The sequence below is a fragment of the Triturus cristatus genome, chromosome 3_2, assembly GCF_964204655.1.
Source record: "Triturus cristatus chromosome 3_2, aTriCri1.1, whole genome shotgun sequence".
Taxonomy (NCBI): Eukaryota; Metazoa; Chordata; class Amphibia; order Caudata; family Salamandridae; genus Triturus; species Triturus cristatus.
This window is the reverse complement of record NC_140584.1, coordinates 1088354249-1088374485: the sequence shown is the minus strand read 5'-3', so window position 1 is coordinate 1088374485 and position 20237 is coordinate 1088354249. Positions and strand designations below refer to the sequence as shown.

Genomic DNA, 20237 nt, shown 5'->3' with positions numbered 1-20237 from the left:
CTGCTGCAGTTCATTTTACAGGCTCACTGCTACAGGTCCATTTACATACTCACTGCTACAGTTAATTGTACAGGCTCGCTGCTGCAGTTCCCTTTACAGGCTCACTGCTACAGTTCATTGTACAAGATCACTGCTGCAGTTCCATTTACAGGCTCACTGCTACAGTTAATTTTACAGGCTCACTGCTGCAGTTCCATTTACAGGCTCACTGCTGTAGTTATCTTTACAGGCTCACTGCTGCAGTTCCCTTTACAGGCTCACTGCTGCAGTTCCATTTACAGGCTCACTGCTATAGTTAATTTTAAAGGCTCACTGCTGCAGTTCCCATTACAGGCTCACTGCTGCAGTTCATTGTACAGGAAGGATCACTGTTGCATCCCCTATGTAAGTATCACTCCTGCAGCTGTAGTTTGCAGGATCTCTGCTGCATCTGTTTCTGCAGGAATAGTGCTGCAGCCTGCAGCCCGTTTTGCAGGATCACCGCTGCAGCTGCTAGATCTCTGATCCTTGCTGCAGGTCAGTTTCGGGATCGCCCCGTCCCTTCACGCGCTCTGTCCCTCATCCCAGGATCCCCGCAGACCTGCTCCAATCAGGCCAAGTGATCCCAGCCGGCTTCAATCTCTCCGAGCCCGGCAGCCCTCGTCTCTCTCTCGCTTTAATTGTCAGAGCCCCCGCGCCACCCCCGGCTGCCCTGGGTGGGAGGGGGCCTCGCAGCTGATGGAGTCCTGAAATGTAGAGCCAGCCTCCTGTTACAGAGCGCCCATCAGAAGGAGTCCGCTTCCTGGAGCGCTTTTCTTTTGTTCTTTCTTAAGTTCTTCCTGTCCCTGGTTAAACTTCTCAGCGGGTCTGATCGCTAAACGGGGGGTCCGCGCCTATACCTGGATCTGGGGGGTCCCCGAGACACTGCTGGACCCTGGGGCAAGGGTGTGCGTCGGTACCTGGCAGTGTGGGGGCACGGAGCTGCTGTCGCATGCACTCTGACCTCTAGGGAAGGTACTGCGGGGGCATAAAGCTGATGTTACATGCACTCTGACCTCTGGAAAAGGTACTGAGGGGGCACGGAGCTGCTGCCCTTTAATTCCCGGCGTGTGGTCTGTTCAGCTGCCCGGCACTGTGGGCGCACGGAGCTGCTGCTCTCAGGTATCCGTCCATAGGTTCTTGACTGTCTTTCTGCTGCTACAATGGACGTGCCTAAAATACCATCGGAAACGTGTGATCGTGAACAAATGGGGCTCTTCTCTCAGTGACCCACTGCCTGCTTCTGAGAGGACCTCGGAGGTGATCGTGCACCCGTAACACCCCGCTCCCAGCGCATCCTCCCTTGGCCCCGTATCTGCTCGTTGCTCTCTTGCTCTTCCTCTTGCTTGTACCAACAGTCCTGAGCCTGCGCACCGGTCCTGTATCCAAGCCCTGCCGTGCCTGCACCCTGCTGTGCCTGCATCATTCTGCCTGGACACAGAGCCTGCACCCTGCAGCCTGCACACGTTACCTGCACCCTTCTGCCTGGACGCGGTACTTTCATCTGGCCGCCTGGACGCGGTACCTGCACCCTGTTACCTGAGGCTGTGCCAGCTCGATAGTTGCTGTATCCTTAACTTGTGCCACCCCCTCCCCCTATAAAGATGCAGTCGGTGCTATCCCTGCTCTGCTCCTGCTCCTTGCTAGCCCTGGTACTTGGCACCGGGTTCCTTTATCAGTTTCCGGCAGCGTCCACCCTGCAGCACACCTACCCGGAGCAAGCAGCGGCCCCCCAGGGCGGGGGGTTCCACAGCCGCCGGTGAGTACTCGGGCCCTGCCTGCTGCAGAGTCCTTGTTCAGCCAGTGCCTGCCAATGTGTCCTTTCCTCGTGTATTTAAATCAAGTAATGTGGTCATGCTATGGTTAAAAGTTTCTTTAACAACCTTTCATCCTAAGTGACAGGTACTGTTTTCCAAGTTGGGATGCCCAATGCCCCCTGCCCCCTCAGGCTTTGTTTTCATACTGTAGCTAATGTATTTCGCGTGCGTCCGAGCCCTGGAGCTGCGGGTCGGTTCCCTGTGTGAGCAAGATCGCTTTTCTTCCCGGCTCGCTAAACATCGTTTTCATCTCAAACAGCTGCTGCCAAGGGGTATCAAATTGCACGCTTGGATTTTTAGTATTGTTGGCGCTATATTCTACATGACCGCTTGGGGGCACTATTGCCCCTTATAAGAAGTATAGAATAACATAGGCTGTGTCGGTGCTTTAAACTAGACTAGTTGCTAGTAGACATTCCTACACAACAACCAGGGGATGACGGGCAAGGTACCATCACACTCGCCTCTCACAAAATTGCCAATAAACCCCCCCCCCCCGCCCCCAGAAAAAAATGACTGCCTTTTATATCGAACCTTCTTCTAAAAGTATTATTTATTTGAAATAGCAAATCGCCTGGTTTTATGCACATGATGTGTCCGATTGTATTCTCCAGCAGACAGTGCCCAGGTAAATATGGGGTCTGACCAGCAGGCATGTGAGCATCTCTTCATATCTACGTCACGCCAAACTCATTGGAATAATGTGTTTTCAACCAACAATACCGTCCATGCACGCCGAGGCTTGACGTTTAACTGTCACAGTAATGGTTTGGGACTACAAATCCCAACATGCTCTTAAAGAGACACGACTTGACTGCAAAGTACTTATGACACGGGGCCAGTGGACACGTGTTAATTGTATCGTTTACTAAGGCACGTCCACCCACATTCAACACCCCGAGAAAGAAAGTAACAGGGAGGGGGTTGATTGTATACATTGCTCTTTAAATAGTGTCTCACTGTTTTGTCACAGCATGTTCTTTGCGGAGTTTGAATTCTACGTTTTGTTGTCAGGTTTGCGCGATACGGCAAGCGCTTTTTGTTTCGCAGTTTTATATAGTGCCAACTGGACCCCAATGTATCGGAGCGCTTTACGTGAGCGCCAGTTGCATTACAGACGGACACAATCACTTTAGGCATGGCGGAATTAAATGATTTGCTCCGAATCACATGGCGTTTGAACCTCCGCAGACTCGAACATGGCTCCTCGGCTTCAAAGTCGCCTGCGCTAGCCGTTAAGCCACATTCTTTCACCTATGCTCTGCTTAATTTGTATATTTTAAGGTAGTTATATAGGACAGCAACTACTAGAACGTTTTTAATAGGCGGTGCATGCAGCCCCTGGACAAGGAGGCGTCCAGAGCGGCGTGTTTTCTATCCGCCTGGGGGCAAATCACTTAATCTCCCGGGCCGAGCCTGAATGTGTCCTTGTGTAACATAACTGATGCCTATGCAAAGCGCTCCAATACCTTCGGGTCAAGTTCGCGCTATATAAATCTGCATTAAAAAAAAAAATCTAAGTCCTAGTTCAACCCAGTTTACACTGACAATCCATACCGAGGGAATAGCTAGCGTGCTATTCGTAGACCGAAAGCACGTAGGCGCTACAAGTTTATGACGTGCTTACATATGCAGTTACTAATGTCTCTGAATCATTCTTTAAAATACCTTACCACCCATTCTGTGCTTTCACCTTATGTACTGACTCTTTACCATACCTGCCAACTCACAAAGTCACTTCACAGTGTGGGGAGGAGGCGGGGCCCGGTGTGAGAGGCGCGCGCTCTGCCCCTCATCGAGCACAAGGGGTCATGAGGCTTTCGCCGACGTCCTGCGGTGTTTTCACACCCCTTAATGGATGGACATCGGCTGCTGACAGCCTCCGAAAACGAGCTGAAATCTACTGTCTACAGTGGTTTGCAGCTCGTTTTCTCCGCCATCCTGTTACTTAGGTAGTGTTTATGTATTTTTCTTCGTGTAGTGTATGCCTACTTTGACATAAGTCCCATTAAATGTTTATAAAGGGCACGATTGAGTTGTGTTTAAAGACAGGGCGATTGTATACAAAAGTGTGGGTAGGGTGGCACTCTATGGCGGATTTTAGTTTATATGTTTAAGCCACGCCCTTAATTATATAGACCACGCCCCGCCCCCCATTTCATCGCACTTAAAGCCCTGCCAATGTACCTCTGAATACTGGCCGTACAAGGACGAATGTAATAACACTTCAGGGGAGGAAAAAAGGCTGTCCCTGCTCCCCTCTCCTGCTGCTCCTCCTTTCACTCCATTGTTCCACTCTGTCATACAAGTCATTTACTCCTAAGTTTGTAGGCCTCGGCGCTCTTGAGATAGTTCACCCTGGCCTGCTGTACACACTGCCCGAGGGCACTCACCCGCAGCTCCCATGAGCGCCTGCGCCCAGTGCGCGCGTGAGCTCCGCTCTGTCGCTCCAGGGTGTATTTTAAAGAGTTCCTGGAAGTCATTAGCACCAGTCAATGAATGTAACCTGCGCGAGTTCCCTCAAGCGCGTTGCTGCTGTTACACGCTTCAGTGCTGAGACCACAGGCCAGGTAAGCGCGCCCCCTCCCGGGCGGGCACTGACGCAGACACCAGGCCCCGCCCACACAAACCACACTGCAAGTAGTGACACCTCTGCGGTGAAGCTACCTGTGCACTTTGGCATTCATATGAAGCGTATATCAATGCCACCACAATACAACTAGATTTCCAAACAATTAGAAAGACTTCCAAAATGTAGGCATTGAATTTGAAGAATTCTTCTCACAAAACGGACCCTTCAGCTTTTTGCGATTCTGGGTTTTGCAAAATGAATGTGAAATGCGCTGCAAAGCTTGACCCTGGCCACACCAGAAGCAAACAGACCCTGCATCCTGTTTACTGTGGTGCAAAGGCCACGAGAGTCTCGGCAAGCTCCCAGCACACTCTGCGTCTCATCTTCTGATGCTCGGACAAGCGCAGGAGCTGCCAGGGACGGGTTTAAATCCCGAAACTCCACTTGCCCTTTACAGTGAAACTGAGCAACGTCAGTGCTTGCTGTTTCCATTCACTAAATGTTAATAATCAATGAGAACTATCTCTTGTTTAAATTGTTTGTATTTCTGCGGGTGGGGGAAAACCATTAGGTTTTTATGAAGGCCCTCACCCACCAACCTAGATGGTGGAATGCTTCATCATTGGGCCCCACCCTAGGTTCCGAGTGTACCTCAGGTGTGCTTCGACGCCAGATTACTGCGGAACGGGTTTTTTTGGTTCGTGAGGGTGCTGTGGGTGTGCTCTGAGTGAGGTTTAAAATACTGTCCTGGTACAGCACCGGTTTGTGTTCGCGAAACTGTAAAGGGTGCAGCTTTCGTGCTTTTTGCATTATCAGCTCTTTAGTGCGGTAGTCCTGCACACACACCAGAATGTCTGACGGGGGGGCTGACGGCGCTCTGGGGGGACCCACCCTATGGGCCCGATCTATCACCAAGTCCGTGCCCAAAGGTCGTTCCAGGATGTGGTTGAAGAGCTCCCTTGCATAGGCAAAAAGATCCTTCGAGGTGTCGTCCGCCTGCACTCCCCTGATGCAAATGTTATGGCGATGGGAGCGATTTTTAAGGTCCTCAAGGTGGACCTGAAGGTCCACCTGCTGATCGTGCAGTCAAATGATCTCCTGCTGTAGATTCGCCATTTCCTCATCTCTTCCATCGCTCTTGCCCTCCAGATCTGCGACCCTCTCCCCGATGCCATCCACGTCGCGACGGACCTCCTTGAGTTCAGACGTGAACTCCTGCTTGAAGGTTTGGATGTCCTCCCGCAATGCCACAAACATCGATTCCAGAAAGGCCTTGGTGATGGGCTCCGAGCCTCCAGCCCCCGGCGTCACCCGCCCCGAGCCCAGAGAGTCCGCGGCAGCGGCCATCCTCCCGTCTGAGGTCTTGGAAAATAGATCTTTGATAGATTTGTCCTGCCGCTTCCAGGTGTTGGACATCGCGCCTCCCCCGGGCCCACCGGATTATCGTGCGGAGGTCCCGCCCCCTCTTCACCAGCCTTCAGTCGGAGAACCGGGCCCGACCGACCCACGGGAGACAGCGGGCGATCCAAGACCCCCACCTCCGCTCACGGTTGTTCCAGCGTTCTTAGCCGCCCGTGTGTCCCATGCCTCTGGATCCCCGGTGTGCGTGGGACGTCCCGGATGCTCCTCCGCTCCTGCTTGTTCTGACCGCGATCTCAGGTTGCCTCCACACCGCCGATGCGGGCGTCAGTCTTCTGGAATCCTCTGGAACTCATTTGCCGCACTGCTATTATGGATAGGGACGCAGCCTGCCCGCTGTGCCCCCAGCTTGCCAGACCGCGCTTTCCGACGTGCGGCGGGTGCCCCGCGGGCCACAGCGCCCAGATGCCCAGAGGCCCCCCACAGCTGCGAACGGGCCCCAGCCGTTCACTCCGGTGCCAGGGATGGGGGAATAGCGCTCGAGGCCTGCCTCTGGCCTCCCAATCCGAGCCTGGCTCCTCAATCAGTAGGTCACTCTCCGGGTCGCCTGGTCCCGCACCCTGCTGTATCCCGCGGCGTCACGGGCAATGCCTCAGGCCAAGCTCCACTCCGGCCAAACTCAGTATTCACAGCTCAGAGGGCCGCCGGGACGCGAACCCCAGGCCCCCAAAGTCCCCGTGCCGATCGTCCCCGGGCCGTCGCCTGGGGGGGGAAAGGAGCATGCAACGGGCCCCCGCACACCACCATCTCCTTACTGCCGTGACTCTCACCGGGTGCGAGTATCTCCCCAGTGCTGCCTATCTTAGCTGTCCTCCGTGCAGCCCGCCACTTCGTCTGCTGTTGCAGCGCGTGGGGGGTGGGCGGGTGCGCGACCTCGATCCTCGCAGACCCCTGCCCCGTGTCAGATCTAGGCCCAGGCCTCGCAGCCCGCAACGGGCCTCCTGCTGTTCAGTCCCGGCTCGAGCGCCGCCCCCGGCTCTCCAAGATGGCGGGCCGGACCCGGTCGCGGTCACGGCTCCGCGGCGCCGCCCCCCGGGGGCCCTCACCTCTTGTACTGCTGCCTCTCCGGGGATCACCGGTGTTCACCCTCCGCTTCGGGCGCCAGAGGCCTCCGCCGCCGCTCCTCAGTCCTCCGGTTCTTCTGTCGGGTCCGGCCTCACCCGCGCGGCCTCAGTGCCGCCACGCGCCGCCACTCATGACTCGCGCCGGAAATCGCCCCCGGCAGCCGAACTCGGAACCTCTGCAGGCAGGACGGGTCCCGGGACTCTGAGGAATGCTGTGCCGGTACCGTCGATGCTAATGACGGCTTGGCAGCCAGTGCTAGATCCAGCCTCGGCGGGAGCTCCGGAGCAGGACGACTGCTCACTCCGCCATCTTGGCTCCGCCCCCCATACAAACAATTTAAACAAGAGCTAGTTCTCATTGATTATTAACATATAAACTGGGGAAACGGACTAGCCGCTTTAGTTCTCCTCTCTCTTCTTGATTATAACATTTCCATTCACAAAATGGCATCGGACCCTTATTTGTAGTGCGCTCCTGTCCAGAGGAGTTTACAGTCCAATGCCGGGCACAGGGAGATAAACTCAATGCAACAGTGCACAGCACCCAGCACATCCTACTGGCCACACTGGGCCTTTCATGGCTCCACTGAGTTAGCTGTTGCAGTAGGTTGTATGCTTCAACTTGCTGGCATAGATGTCACGAGTCTAGAATAAAGGGATCAGGATGTACGTGGCTGATAGAATTACACCAACAACTGTTGTACCGGGGAGTCAAGGTAAGTACCTGACGTGTCCGCCTCATGCACCGTTGGCGTTCTGTGAGACGAGCTATTTCTTGGCTACAGAGAAGGCCACAAGGACTAGAAGTGTTGCCTTGTGGTCACCACAGCACTGGAAGAGGAGAGGCCGGGCTATTGTTCTAGATCAAACTCAAATCAAAACAAAAGGCATTTGAAAAGCGCGATGCTGTCGCCCCTAGGGGTATCTGGGCGCTGTGTCTCCCTCAAAGAGCCAGGTCGTGTGTCTTTGTCTCAAGTCTGCCAGCGAGGGGGCTGGAGGGGAGGGTAGTCCCAGGTCTTGGTTGCCATGTAGGAGAAGGAGCGGTCATCGCTGTGGCTGTGACGGATGTGGGGGGAGGGGGGGCGGTGCGAGGGCGAGTGAGGAGGAGCGCAGGTGTCTAGAGTTGGTGGCAGTTCCGTCGATGGTTGATGTATGTAGCTCCAGTTGGTTGTAGGGAGTACGCAGCAACCGCAAAGTGACGGAAGAGGGGGTATGGTGGTAAGAGATGGAACCTGCGGAAATATCAGACTTGGGGAGTCCGAAGTGACTGGTGGATGGTGTGGCTGGGTGTGGGGGTCATTTGATAGGTTGTGGGGTGATGAGTGACAGGTTGAGGACAATAAACTGAGCCATCGAGTCAGACAGAGCTTAGTGGTGGGTGAGGGGGCAGACTTCGCTCAGCAAGAGAGTAAGCGGAGGGACTGATAGTGTAACTCGTGAGTCCCTGAAGGGATTCACTGGAGTGATTGGTGTGGGAGAAATTGCAGTGACACCTGGAGCGGTGAATGAGTGACTTGCTGATGGAGTTTAATGACTCCCAGCACAACTCAAAGGACCTCGCTGAGACAGGCCCTGGGAGGGCCCGGTCCAGCAGCCCAGTCAAGGGTCTCTCCTCGTCGGGGGTTCTTTGCAGAACCAACCGCTGTCCTCTTCTCCCAGGTTCTGTCCTGCCGAACCGGGCTTTTGGGCACGCACTTTAGACGTTTATTCATGCACCCGCCCCGCTGCCACCACCCCAGATACAGCCTCACCTGGGGTGATGGGGCGGATGCTGGACTCCGGTGGATTGGGGAGCCCACACGAGGTACCCTGGTCACCCAGCTACCGCCTGAATGTCAAACGGCAAGGAAAGGGCGTCAAGCTCATTGGAATAGCTAGAAACATGCACAGCTTTTCAGTCCGTGCTAAAGACTTTCGCCCTTACACCAGTATCTCGAAAGCTGGCACACTCTTTGTGGATGGAAGAGCGAGAAGACTTATGCAGGGAGCAGAAGCAGCGTGCCAGGTGCATGGGTCCGTGGGAGGGGCCATGGGCTTCAGGGCTCTCACAATGGACATATTGGAGAAAGGATAGCTCACTGAGCCATCTCAGAAAAGATGAATAAGACGAAAAAAAGATAGTCTAATAATTAAACTTGTCTCAAAAAGGCCGCAATAAATCCGTTGTGTGCAACAACATATCCTTTTTATGCTACAAAAGTTCCAAATCAATGCTGCAAAATGGAGGGGGAAGGGGGGGGATGCGGGGATGAGGTAAGGAGAAGCGTGGCTCAATGGTTAGAGCGGCAGACCCTGATGCAGAGATCTGGCCCGGGACCAGGGTTCAATTCCCGCCTTGGCGGGTCTTGGGCTCAATTTCCTTGGACTTGATAATTCTCGCCTCGGTGCCTACTCTAATCATGGGTCTCACTCTGCAACTCTGGGCAATAGCTTGCTTAATCTCCACAACGGCCCCAACAGCGCTCGGATGCCTGGCTTCACCTTGGGGGTGCCCAGGAGTGGACATTTCACAGGGAAAACAAGGAAGGGTTCCACAGCGGTATGAGTACAAGCGCCAGGACGCCCCGTCGCTGGGGCAGCAGTGCGCTGTACAAAATTTCATTTAATTTCATAGAGGAAAGTACTTTGAAGCTCCGCTCACACTGTCTTCCTCGCGCTCTCTCTCTCATCTCAGCTCTCTCACCCTTCTCGTATCTGCTGCTCCTCCGTGTACTTTTCTCTAGGATTGGTCTGCCCATGACGTCACTGGCTCTAGCCGGGCAGGATGCTGGCGGCACACATCAGCTGCCTGCCCCCTGTGGGGGTCGGGGGGTGCAGGTTGGAAAAGTAAACTCATGTTGAGCCCCCTCTTCTTCTTTTCGTACTTCCTGCCGTCCATGGCTTTGACATAATTATAATATGAGCACGAGGCGCTAATGTTTAGGGAACTGTCCCTGCCAGCTTTGTATAATACCCGTGCACACTTTTGAACAGGTATCTGGTGCACGAGTGCATAGGCCCCTCAGCAGAGAAGGGACTGCCAATCACACTGACGGTGCCCACCTGGGGCCCTGAGCCTTGGCTGAGCATGGAACACACCTGGGCCCCCATTACCTGTGCAGAGACTTTTTAAGGCATGGGCAAAGTGGGCTCTAGCACAGGGCCAATCTTTCAGCCTCCCCCCCATACCCCTCCTCTCCCCCCACCCCCCCACCTCCCATAGAGCCAGCAGAGCGGCTCTGCTGAGTCTCGCCCTGGTTGCTGCAAATAATTCTTAAACAGATAGTTTTAAATACCTTTTTCCTTTATTTTGAATGTGGGTGTGGAGTCTATTACAGACATTTTGCAGAGAAATGTTGTTTGTGTTTCATGCAACATCCTTAAAAAAAGTTTCTTTAAGATCTAAACAGGACCTAACAAATGAGAGGGGGGGGTCGTAGAGATTATTTGCATTAATATTAGTGACCTGTTCGTGTGCAGACCTCATGGATAAATCGGCAACACTTCCAAAAATGTTAACAGATCTGGTAGTCTCACTAAAAGTTCAAACGGGATGCACCACGGGCCCGACGATCAATAGCAGTATTGTGCCAACCTCATACCTCGCCGTCCTTCACGGTAACTTAGTCATAAACAACTCGGGCAGACACCCAAGGTCCCCTCGTATCCACTAAACTCTCTATCAGTCCACCCAGTCCCAAATCCAGCCCCCAAATCTTAAATCCAGGGAAGAACTATGAGGGCAATGCCTCCATTGAGACAAGGAAAGAAAAACCCCTCTCTAGGAGGGCGAATTTTTTTTTTAAAAAAACAAGAGAAAAAGGCCAAGGCATCAAAAAATGTTGCCCTCCTATTGCCAACCCATACTCAAAATTCACAAACTGACAAAGACAAAACACGTTTTTTTTTTCAATCTTCAATAAAAAGCACGACTCAAGCAATTCAATACCCACATTATTAACACCTTTGGACGCCAAACAAGACTCTGATGCGCCATCACAGCCAATTCCCAGCACGGGGACTTGCAGAGCCCATCTGGCCCGGATACAACAACTCAACCATCCCACCGATCAGACATCAAGAAAGTAGAGCAGAGAAGTTTACCATGCACAACCAAGGAACAAGGACCCGACACCAGGGTCAAGATATATCAGGGCCCCTTACTTTGGGACTCCCAAAGGCCTCGCGCTCAAACCGTGCAGCCAATCCAAAATCCCGTCTCCTGCCCTGAGCTATGCCAACGGGACCCAGACCCAAGCTCTAATTTAAGCATTGTACAGACGGGTCCTAGTATTCAGCCTAAAGCAATCCAAGACACCAAAACCACTCATGGGGTAATCCTCACCGAGATACTTTATCAAAGGCCAACATGACATTCTAAATAGGGGCAACGTACTCTGACTTTTCATGCATATTCCGTCCCTCTCAGAAACACACTCAAATGACCTAGCCTGGGTTAAGTTCCTGTGTCTCTCCAGTGACTCTCACGGGTAGTCAACCTCAATTGGGCTGAGTCGTCACTCTCAGGTGGGGCTAACACCAGATGAAATAGCCCAAATGGCTGAATGGGGTATTGACATCGCTTTCCCCATACCTGAGAAATACCCACACGTACAACAGCATTACCGCCAATGAAGGAAGTCTATTCTGTCCTAAGGGGGATAACAAGTACGCTTGACCACAGGACAGTCCACATTAGTGGGCCAAAGCAGTCCCTCACTTATCGCACTCGTACTGGTCCAGATGGACAGCCACCACGACGGCACCTCTAACACCATAAAGGCTGTTCGTCAACAGATTACGACTGGAACACCGGGAAACAACATACAGCTGTCCATCATATCCTGGAATGTTGCTGGGCTAAAAAGATTGCTTGGGTGCAATTCAGTAAGTAATTACCTTTGCGAAAATGACATCCTGTGCTTTCAAGAGACATGGGCCACCGAACCTCTAATTCACCCTGGCTTTTATGAACTTCACTGTGCAGCTATAAAACGTAACATCTTCGGGAAAGCATCAGGCGGGCTCTCAATTTTTATTAGCCAAGCCCGCAGAATAGCGGCAACTTTATTAACAACGAATACCGCCAATCTACAAGCGGTACTGATTCACGGACTAAAAAGTAACAATAACCCATATCGTCTCTTGTTAATCAGCTGCTACGTCAACCCTGCCTCCCAGCAAAAAAAGGAAGTACTAAAAATATTGTCAATAAAAATGGATCATCTCATAAATAAATATGTCTCACACTTTCCAATTATTGTTGGGGACATGAACACCCGGGAGCTGGCGCACTCAAAAATAGATGCCCCTACCCAGACAGAATTGGCCCCTCTGCAGTGGCTCCTCTTCACTCATAATATGGTTTCTGCACACACCATCAAAAAAGCTGCGGATCCCCTCTGGTTTCCTCTCCCCACCTTCAGGGATAAGTCCACAATAGATTACATTTTCATCGTGGATAACCTGGCACCATTTTTTAACAACTTTGAAGTGGGAAAAAGGGACGAGAGCGACCACAGACCACTGAGTGTATCTCTTCACCTAAACGGGAAACCTGCAAAACAACTGGAAACACTGGGGGTTCCAACCGGAGAAGAGCACCACGAAGTTTTAGGGAGAATAAAATGGGTCACAAATTTAGTTCCAAAACTCCTGGATTGGATTAAATATAAAGAGTCGAGCTCCACAGGCATAAGCACTGAATCCCCCTTGGTGATATGGAAAACACTCTTAGATGAATTAAAAACCGTTCTTGGGGGACGTACTGGAATCCCTAAAGCACATGTCTCCTTTCCCCAATGCCTACCAGCACAAATAAAACCAAGGGCCTTAGTTCAGACCAAGTACCGTCTTTCAAAGGCCTTGAAAGCAAGAAGAAAAAGAGCCCCAAATTCACAAACACCAGCAATAACAGCGCTTCGCAGGGAACACAGAAAGAAAGTATGGGAAATACGACTAAAAAAAATCAAGGCTGAGTGGCTGAAAATATTTAATCTTCTCAAAGAAAAGGGACACATCCAACTTTGGAGATACATTAAGCAACATAGCCATAGCGGCCAGATCAAGGAAAACGGGGTGGCAGCCACGGAGTGGGTCAAATACGCAAAGCAACTGTATACAACACATCAGAACAGGTCTTACACCCAAACTCAACAAACTCCCTTAGAAACACAAAAAGGCGTCAAGACTACTGTCATAACTAAGGTTGAGATAATCAACCTGATCAAAAAAATGAGAACAGATGGTGCCCCAGGCCCCAACGCAGTCCCCGCAGCAGTGTTTAAATCCTCTCATGGATTCTGGGCAGAACAATTAGCATCACTTTTTAAGCATGCACTTGCCACTTCTATCGTTCCTCTGTCATGGAAAGGCTCAATACTTTTTCCCATTCATAAAAAAGGGGACCGCACGAAACCTGAACTACCGGCTCGTCGCCCTATTAGACATAGAAGCGAAGGCATATGCCAGAATTCTGTTGAAAGAACTAGAAACCTGGGCAAAGGATCCCGGTTTCAGGTCCCAAAGTTCTACCATAGATAACATCTTAGCACTGGGACACTTGCCACTCCGTGCGACCCAGCCATCACAATTACCCCTGTTTTGCTGTTTTGTTGACTACAGTGCAGTTTTCGACCGAGTTGACCGCGTGACCGCGGGAAGCTGTGGGAAAACTGGCCTCCTGGGGCGTTCCTCAAAAGCTGTAAAGGGCAATAATCGCCCTTCACGAGGGGACCTGGGTTCGTATCAAAATCAGTCAATCGACTGCAACAACTAAGGTTCCAACTAATAACGGTCTTAAACAAGGATGCGTTCCTGCCCCTCTACTTTTTAATCTCTACACAGCTGATCTGGGTAAAGCCCTGGAGGGGGCAAATCTATTAACACCAAGGCTGGGGAATGAGCGGCTTCAAATTCTCCAATACGCTGACGACATAGTCATAATGGCTCACACTAGGACAGGCCTACAGAAAGCCTTAGAAGCTCTGTATAGGTTTAACCAAAAGAACAATCTCTTGGTGAACCAAGAGAAGACCAGGATAATTATCTTTGGGAAGTACCACCGAAAGAAGACAGCACAATGGCCCCTGGGTGACCTGCAAATCAAGACATGCAGAAGTTATAACTATCTGGGTCTCAGGTTATCGGACGGGGCCAAACCCACAGCCCATCTGAAACCTCTAAGGAGTAAGGGGGCCGGTATCATACACAGCTTGAGAAATCTCAATCAACGTCCACAGAGTCCGACTGCCGAACCCATCTTGAAAGTTTTAAAAGCAAAATCAGTCCCCTCTCTTAACTACGGCCACCTAGCCTTCCCCGGAGCCTTTACTAAGTTCCTCATAAACCACCAAATTTCTGCCTATAAGAAGGCGCTAGAACTTCCACGACAGGCCAGGAAAGCAAGAGTAAGGTTGGAGCTGGGTCACACCCGTCCGGACATCAGCTGCTTAGAGGAAATTCTAAAATACTATATTAACACCCTGCGTGCTCCAGTAACCTCCCTGAAAATGAAAATGAAAACAATCTTTGAAGAAGCAGGATCTCCATGGCAGGGTCAGCTGGCAGTAACCATAGAATCGCTAGAAATAGATGCTCAAAATTTGCACAATTTAAATATTCCAGTAACCGCATGGAAAAGAACAGTGAATACACAGGTTAAGAAAATATCCTACGAAAGAGATTTGGAAAGCTTACACCATCAACCCAATCTCTCAGCACTGGACACTTCCTATACAGTGGGCAAACCACAGCCTTACTTTGAGCAAGCACCGACAGTCCCGGCCCGGAAAAAAATTGCCTTTACAAGACTTCTCGCACTGCCGATCGTGGATTTTAAACAAGCCTGGGCCCGGAAGGATAATTCAGCTGCATGTCGACTTTGTAGTTACCGTCGTGAATCCTGGCTCCATCTGCTGTGCTGCTGCCCAAAGCTAGCTAGTGAGCGGCACCGACTGGTTCTTCCCATTTGCAGGTCACACGGTCTTGTACGATGCAGAGAAGCCTCAGACATGTGTTTCTCTGCTTAAACAGCTCAAATAGTAGCGCGGTTAGGGAAATTTACAGAATCAATCCGGGCAGCACTGTCACAGAAAATGGAGTCACAAAAAAGAAACCAGCTGGCTATCAAGCAAGAGAGACTTCGACAATACTCCCCACTAAGTTTTATGCACTTGCACTTTATTGCCAGTTTGGATAAACTGTTTTTTTTTTTTTTTTTTTTTTTTTGAAAACCTTTATTTCAAAATTCAGGACACAGCTATTCAGCCGACAGCCCGAAGGTTCGGCAGCATTGAGAGTTAGATACAGTGATGTGTCCCCAATACAGTTCAAAGAGTAATGCAAAGGTCCAATTTTAAATAAACACAGAAAAAACTCACAACAAACCCCAGCAAGGCAGAACATTGAAAGCCCATGGCGAAAGCCCCCAGGGGAGGCCGGACCCCACTCATCTAATAGTTACAAGACTGTGTACGGAGGAAGAAGGGGGACAGCAGAGGCCCAAAACGGTTCCTAAAACCAAACTGTGCTGGAAAGTAGGTCAGGGGGAAAGCTGTTCCTCGGGAGGTTCCAGATCCGGGGCAAGACATATTCCCCCCCTGTATTGGTTCCACCGCCCCCAGATGGCGTGCCACTTCCGGGGGCGACCTCTAGAGCAGTAGACCGTCTTCTCCCTAAACATGCTCCAGTCCATGTTCTCCTTCCACGCGGTCAGTGTAGGGGGTCCCGAGGAGCCCCACAATCGCGCGATATCCCTTTTAGCTACCATGTTACCCAGAGTCACCCATTGGGTCTGCGCCTCATCGAGGTCAGTGGGCCCCCAGACGTTCAGGAGGCAACACCGCGCCTCCGGCTGTACCGCAGTGCCCGTCACCTCCCCCATAACTGCATGGACTCTCCTCCAGAACTCCACAATGACACCACATTCCCAAATGATGTGCAGGAAGGTACCCACCATACCACATCCCCTTCTGCACAGGCCGTCCTCCGAAAATCCCATGTGGACCAGCCTTGGCCCCGTCACATACACCCGGTGCAGTATTTTAAGCTGCACCAGCCTCAGACGCGACGGGATCGCAACCTCCTTAGGAGAAGAAACCGCTGACTGCCAGTCCTCATTATCCAACTCAAGGCCATCCCTAGTCCACTGTTCTCTCAGCCCCAAAAGCATATCTGCCCGGACGTTAATCAACTTCTTATATATGAGCGAGATCGTGCTCTCGGGCATATGACCATCAAGGACTCAGTCCTCAAGGGGAGAGGACTCCGGCACCTTTTCACCCTCCACGAGGACTGATCGGAAGGCGTGACGCAGCTGGATATACCTGAAATACTCTGAGGGCCCTAGCTCATACTCAGTCTGCAACTCCTCGAAGGACTTCACCCTCCCCTTATGCAGCACATCTCCCACCTTGGATATACCTATCAGGTCCCACTTATCAAAGCCCTTCGTATGCCAGAGTCTTCCCAATCTCTCCGATTCAAACAATGGGGTAGCGAGGGTGAGCCTATCCTTCCAGCCCAACGAATCAGTCGCCATCTTCCATACACGCACCGCCACACCTGTGGGCCCCGTGAGGGACGAGTCTAAGGACCGCGAATACAACGCCCTGTAGTAGTTGCCGCCACGAAGCAGCCACCTATCCAGGGCATACCCAGGGCTGAGGGCAGGGCCATAAAACCCATGGTTGATCGCGCTCAGCTGCGTGGCCCAATAGTACCGTCGGATGTCTGGGAGCGCAATGCCCCCATCGTACCATGGGAGCGTCAACTTTGAAATAGCTATTCGCGGCCGCCCATCCCACAGCAACGTCCGTTGGAGGCCTTCGACCTCCCGAAAGTATTTGGCCGTTACCCAGTCCAAGGAGTTCTGGAGGGCATAGAGGAAGCGGGGAAGAGACATCATTTTGAACAGGGCCGCACGCCCAACAAGGGAGAGCGGCAGCCTCCGCCAACCTTCAACATCTCGCCTCAAGCGCGCCAAGGGGGGGAGCAGATTCCTCTCATAGCGCACAGCAGGATCCATGGATATAAAAATCCCCAAGTACACGAAACCCTGCTGGGCAACCTGTATCGAACATGTTCTAGGGATCGGTGGGACCTCGCCACTAAGAACGTACAAGTACGATTTGCCCCAATTAATCACAAGCCCCGAGTTCCTACCGAACGATGCGAGTACGTCACAGACCACTATAAGTGACTTCTTAGGTGAGGCAAGATACAGTAGGATATCATCGGCATAAAGCGAAATACGGTCCTCGTGATCAGGCGACCACCGAAGGCCCCGTATATCCGGGTGCCAACGTATCCACGCAGCCAACGGTTCAAGGGCGAGGGCGAACAACAGAGGCGACAGGGGGCAACCCTGCCGAGTACCCCTACCAAGCTGAAACGGAGTAGATGCCCGACCATTCACCACAACATTCGCTAGTGGCCCCTCGTACAGCAACCGAACCCAACTCACAAAACCGCGACCTAAACCAAACTTGGCCAGCACGGCCCATAAGTATGCCCACTCCACCGTGTCAAAGGCCATCGTGGCATCAAGAGATGCCACAATAGCCGGTTCACGCAGCGTGCCCGCCCTGGCGATGACGCCATGAAGACGCCTAAGGTTTAATGCTGTGTTTCGGTGCGGGATGAAGCCAGATTGATCCGGATGGACCAAATCGCCAAGCACCCTACTCAAACGGGTAGCCAGAAGTTTGGCCAGAATTTTCGTCTCAGCGTTGAGGAGTGAAATGGGCCGATAGGAGGCGCACCTATCTCGGGGTTTACCCTCTTTATGTATCACCACGATCGACGCCAGCCGCTGATCCAACGGAAGGATCCCATCCCCCCGCGCCTCCAAAAACATGGCGCGCAGGTGAGGGGCGACCCTATCCGGGAACAGTTTATACAGGTCGATCGGCAGTCCATTCGGTCCAGAGGCCTTACCCGAGTTTAACGCGCGAATCGCCCCCGCCACCTCGTCAACCGTTATGTCATCATCCAAATCATCCCTATCTATGTCAGAGAGGCAGGGCAACTCGATATCACGGAGGAGCTCAGACGAGTCCTCGGGCGGCCTGTCCGACACAGAGGAATAAACCCTACGAAAATACTCCGCGAAACACTTCACAATCCCCTCAGGTTCCACAATCGCCTCTCCCCACTCCCCCGTCAACTCTGGCACCACTCTATTGACCCGTTCTTTCCTGTCCAACCACGCCAGGAGTTTCCCTGCCTTATCACCAACGTCATACAGGCGGCCCTGTTGTTCCCTACTGAGGGTCTTAGCGGCGTTCGTAACCAGGTCCCTATACTCCGCCTGCTTCAAGCAAAGCTCATGCAGTGAGGACTCTGTAACCTCCTCCTCGGATAAACTGTTTTTAATGTTTTAATTCTCTTATAGTTTGCAGCAGGTTGTGCGGGATTTTAACTCTTTTCCTCATTTAGATTATTGTAATGATAGTATATTGTAAAGATTTTAAGTAATTGAACAATAAAGCTTAACACACATCCGGAGACTTCAGGCTCTTGCAGCACGTGAGGTCCCCGGATGCAATACCACTCACCGGCGCGTACCTCTTATATTTATAGATTCCGATGGCCCCGGTAACTGTGTTTACTGGCCTCCGCGGGATGAAGGGGCCACTTGTAATGAGGGCATTAGACAACAAGCATTGGCATAGCCAATAGGTCTCGCCTTTGGGACCTTATAAGTGTTTAGCCATGCACCAGTTGCATAACTAAATACTTATAAAGGTCCCAAAAGCGAGGCCTATTGGCTATGCAAAGCGGCCGTGCGGCCGCGAAAGTGAAAGTAATCACGGTAAATCGCGGCGCGCGTGCCCGCGCACATGCACTGTAGCTCTAGGCCGGCCTGGTAGCACTTTTTGGAGCCCTCTCAATAAGTCTTGCCAGACCAGCGCATGCGCTGGGTCAGGCGAGACCTAAAAAGTGAAACCCACTGAACTCATGGGGCAAGCTGACGGAATTGAAGCTTTTGCTGTATTTTCTTCCACTTGGGAGGTGATGTTTGCCCTGCTAACTGTGCCAGCTGCTGGCAGTTGCTTATAATAGCAGTTGCCAGCCGTGCCAGCTGGCAGATGTGCCAAGGTCTGCAATGCCAGTGGCCTTCAGGCCAGTGACAGATTTCCCAATATGCCCAGTAGAAGGGAGTACAGCACAAAACTTTCTACAAATATAAAAAAAAGGATGCAACATATATAATTGAGTAATTATACAATAAAAACGAAGCCTAAAGAGATGATAAAAAACGTTTTTAATTGGTACTTGTTTATTTAATTTAAAAGTAGTCACAGGCTAAGAATCTGAGGCTATGTCTTAGTTGCGTGGTGCATGTGACGCGGCGCACTTGACAGGATAAATCGTCCAGTCCTGATAGGTGGTTATGGCATTGATGCTCGCCCACTCAGTCATGGGATTTTGGTGCATCCGGGTAAGAGGCCCGCACTGTTTTACAGTTCTGTGGGCAGACACGGGATATAGTCTCTCTTGCAAGTAATAGTTAACTTCATGTGTTTGCAGCGGGGGTTCCTATCCAGGGAGGTGGCCATTTTTGTAGTCTTCGTAAAACCTACGGTGTTCCCAACAGGACACAAGTAATAGGAGTCGGATACTGTGCCACTTCGATGGACAGTGACAAAGGACCGCAGGGGGCAGTACCAGCCAGCATCTATGATGCCAACTTCCCACATCGGTACCCTGTTGTAGATCTCTTTTTCAGTTGCTTGGCCTGTTGATGATGAGGACGATGCTTAAGCATGGCTGCCCTTTAAAGCCTTTGAGTTTGGGGGCAATGCCCAAGCCCCTTTGCTTATTCATGGTGATGGATCCGATCTAGTAAGACCAGGTTCTCCTGCTTAAGCATATAACATTTTTTATGTTTCAACAAGTGTCCTTCCTGGTGACCTACTGGGTGTCAGGGAGCCCTGGCAAAGGTAGGATGCCTTTGTTTGATTAGATTTTTTTAATATGTACGGCGCACCAGTACCCTAAGGCAAATTCGCACTGCTTCTGAAAAAGAAGAGATACGGCAGACAAAAAAATGTGCAGTTAATTATTAATAAGCCAGGTTTTTTATGATTTCCTAAAAACATAAATTAGGACTGTCTTTTAGAGTGAAGGGAAGCTAATTCCACAATGTGGAAGACACAGATGAAGACACTGCATGCATAACTTCTCTGAAGACACTGCTGCAGACACTGCATGCACAGCTTCTCTAAAGACGCTGACGCAGGCATTGGATGCACAGCTTCTCTGAAGACACAGCTGCAGACACTGCATGCACGGCTTCTCTGAAGACGCAGTCGCAGGCATTGCATGCAGGGCTTCTCTGAAGACACAGCTGCAGACACTGCA

The 20237-nt window shown here is 51.6% G+C and overlaps 1 protein-coding gene and 1 long non-coding RNA gene across 2 annotated transcripts in view; one reads left to right on the top strand and one right to left on the bottom strand.

The window, feature by feature from the left end:
• Positions 1-4350, bottom strand: part of LOC146859177 (uncharacterized) — a 53134-nt gene extending 48784 nt beyond the window's left edge. Inside the window, exon 1 of the long non-coding RNA XR_014980070.1 lies at positions 4229-4350. This is a non-coding gene — a long non-coding RNA (uncharacterized LOC146859177). The remainder of the gene's footprint in view (positions 1-4228) is intronic.
• COL26A1 (collagen type XXVI alpha 1 chain) overlaps positions 666-20237 on the top strand; it is a 779433-nt gene continuing 759861 nt past the window's right edge. The window contains exon 1 of the mRNA XM_085649850.1: positions 666-1777. Coding sequence (XP_085505976.1) covers positions 1623-1777 — 155 coding nt within the window. The 5' untranslated portion in view covers positions 666-1622. The remainder of the gene's footprint in view (positions 1778-20237) is intronic.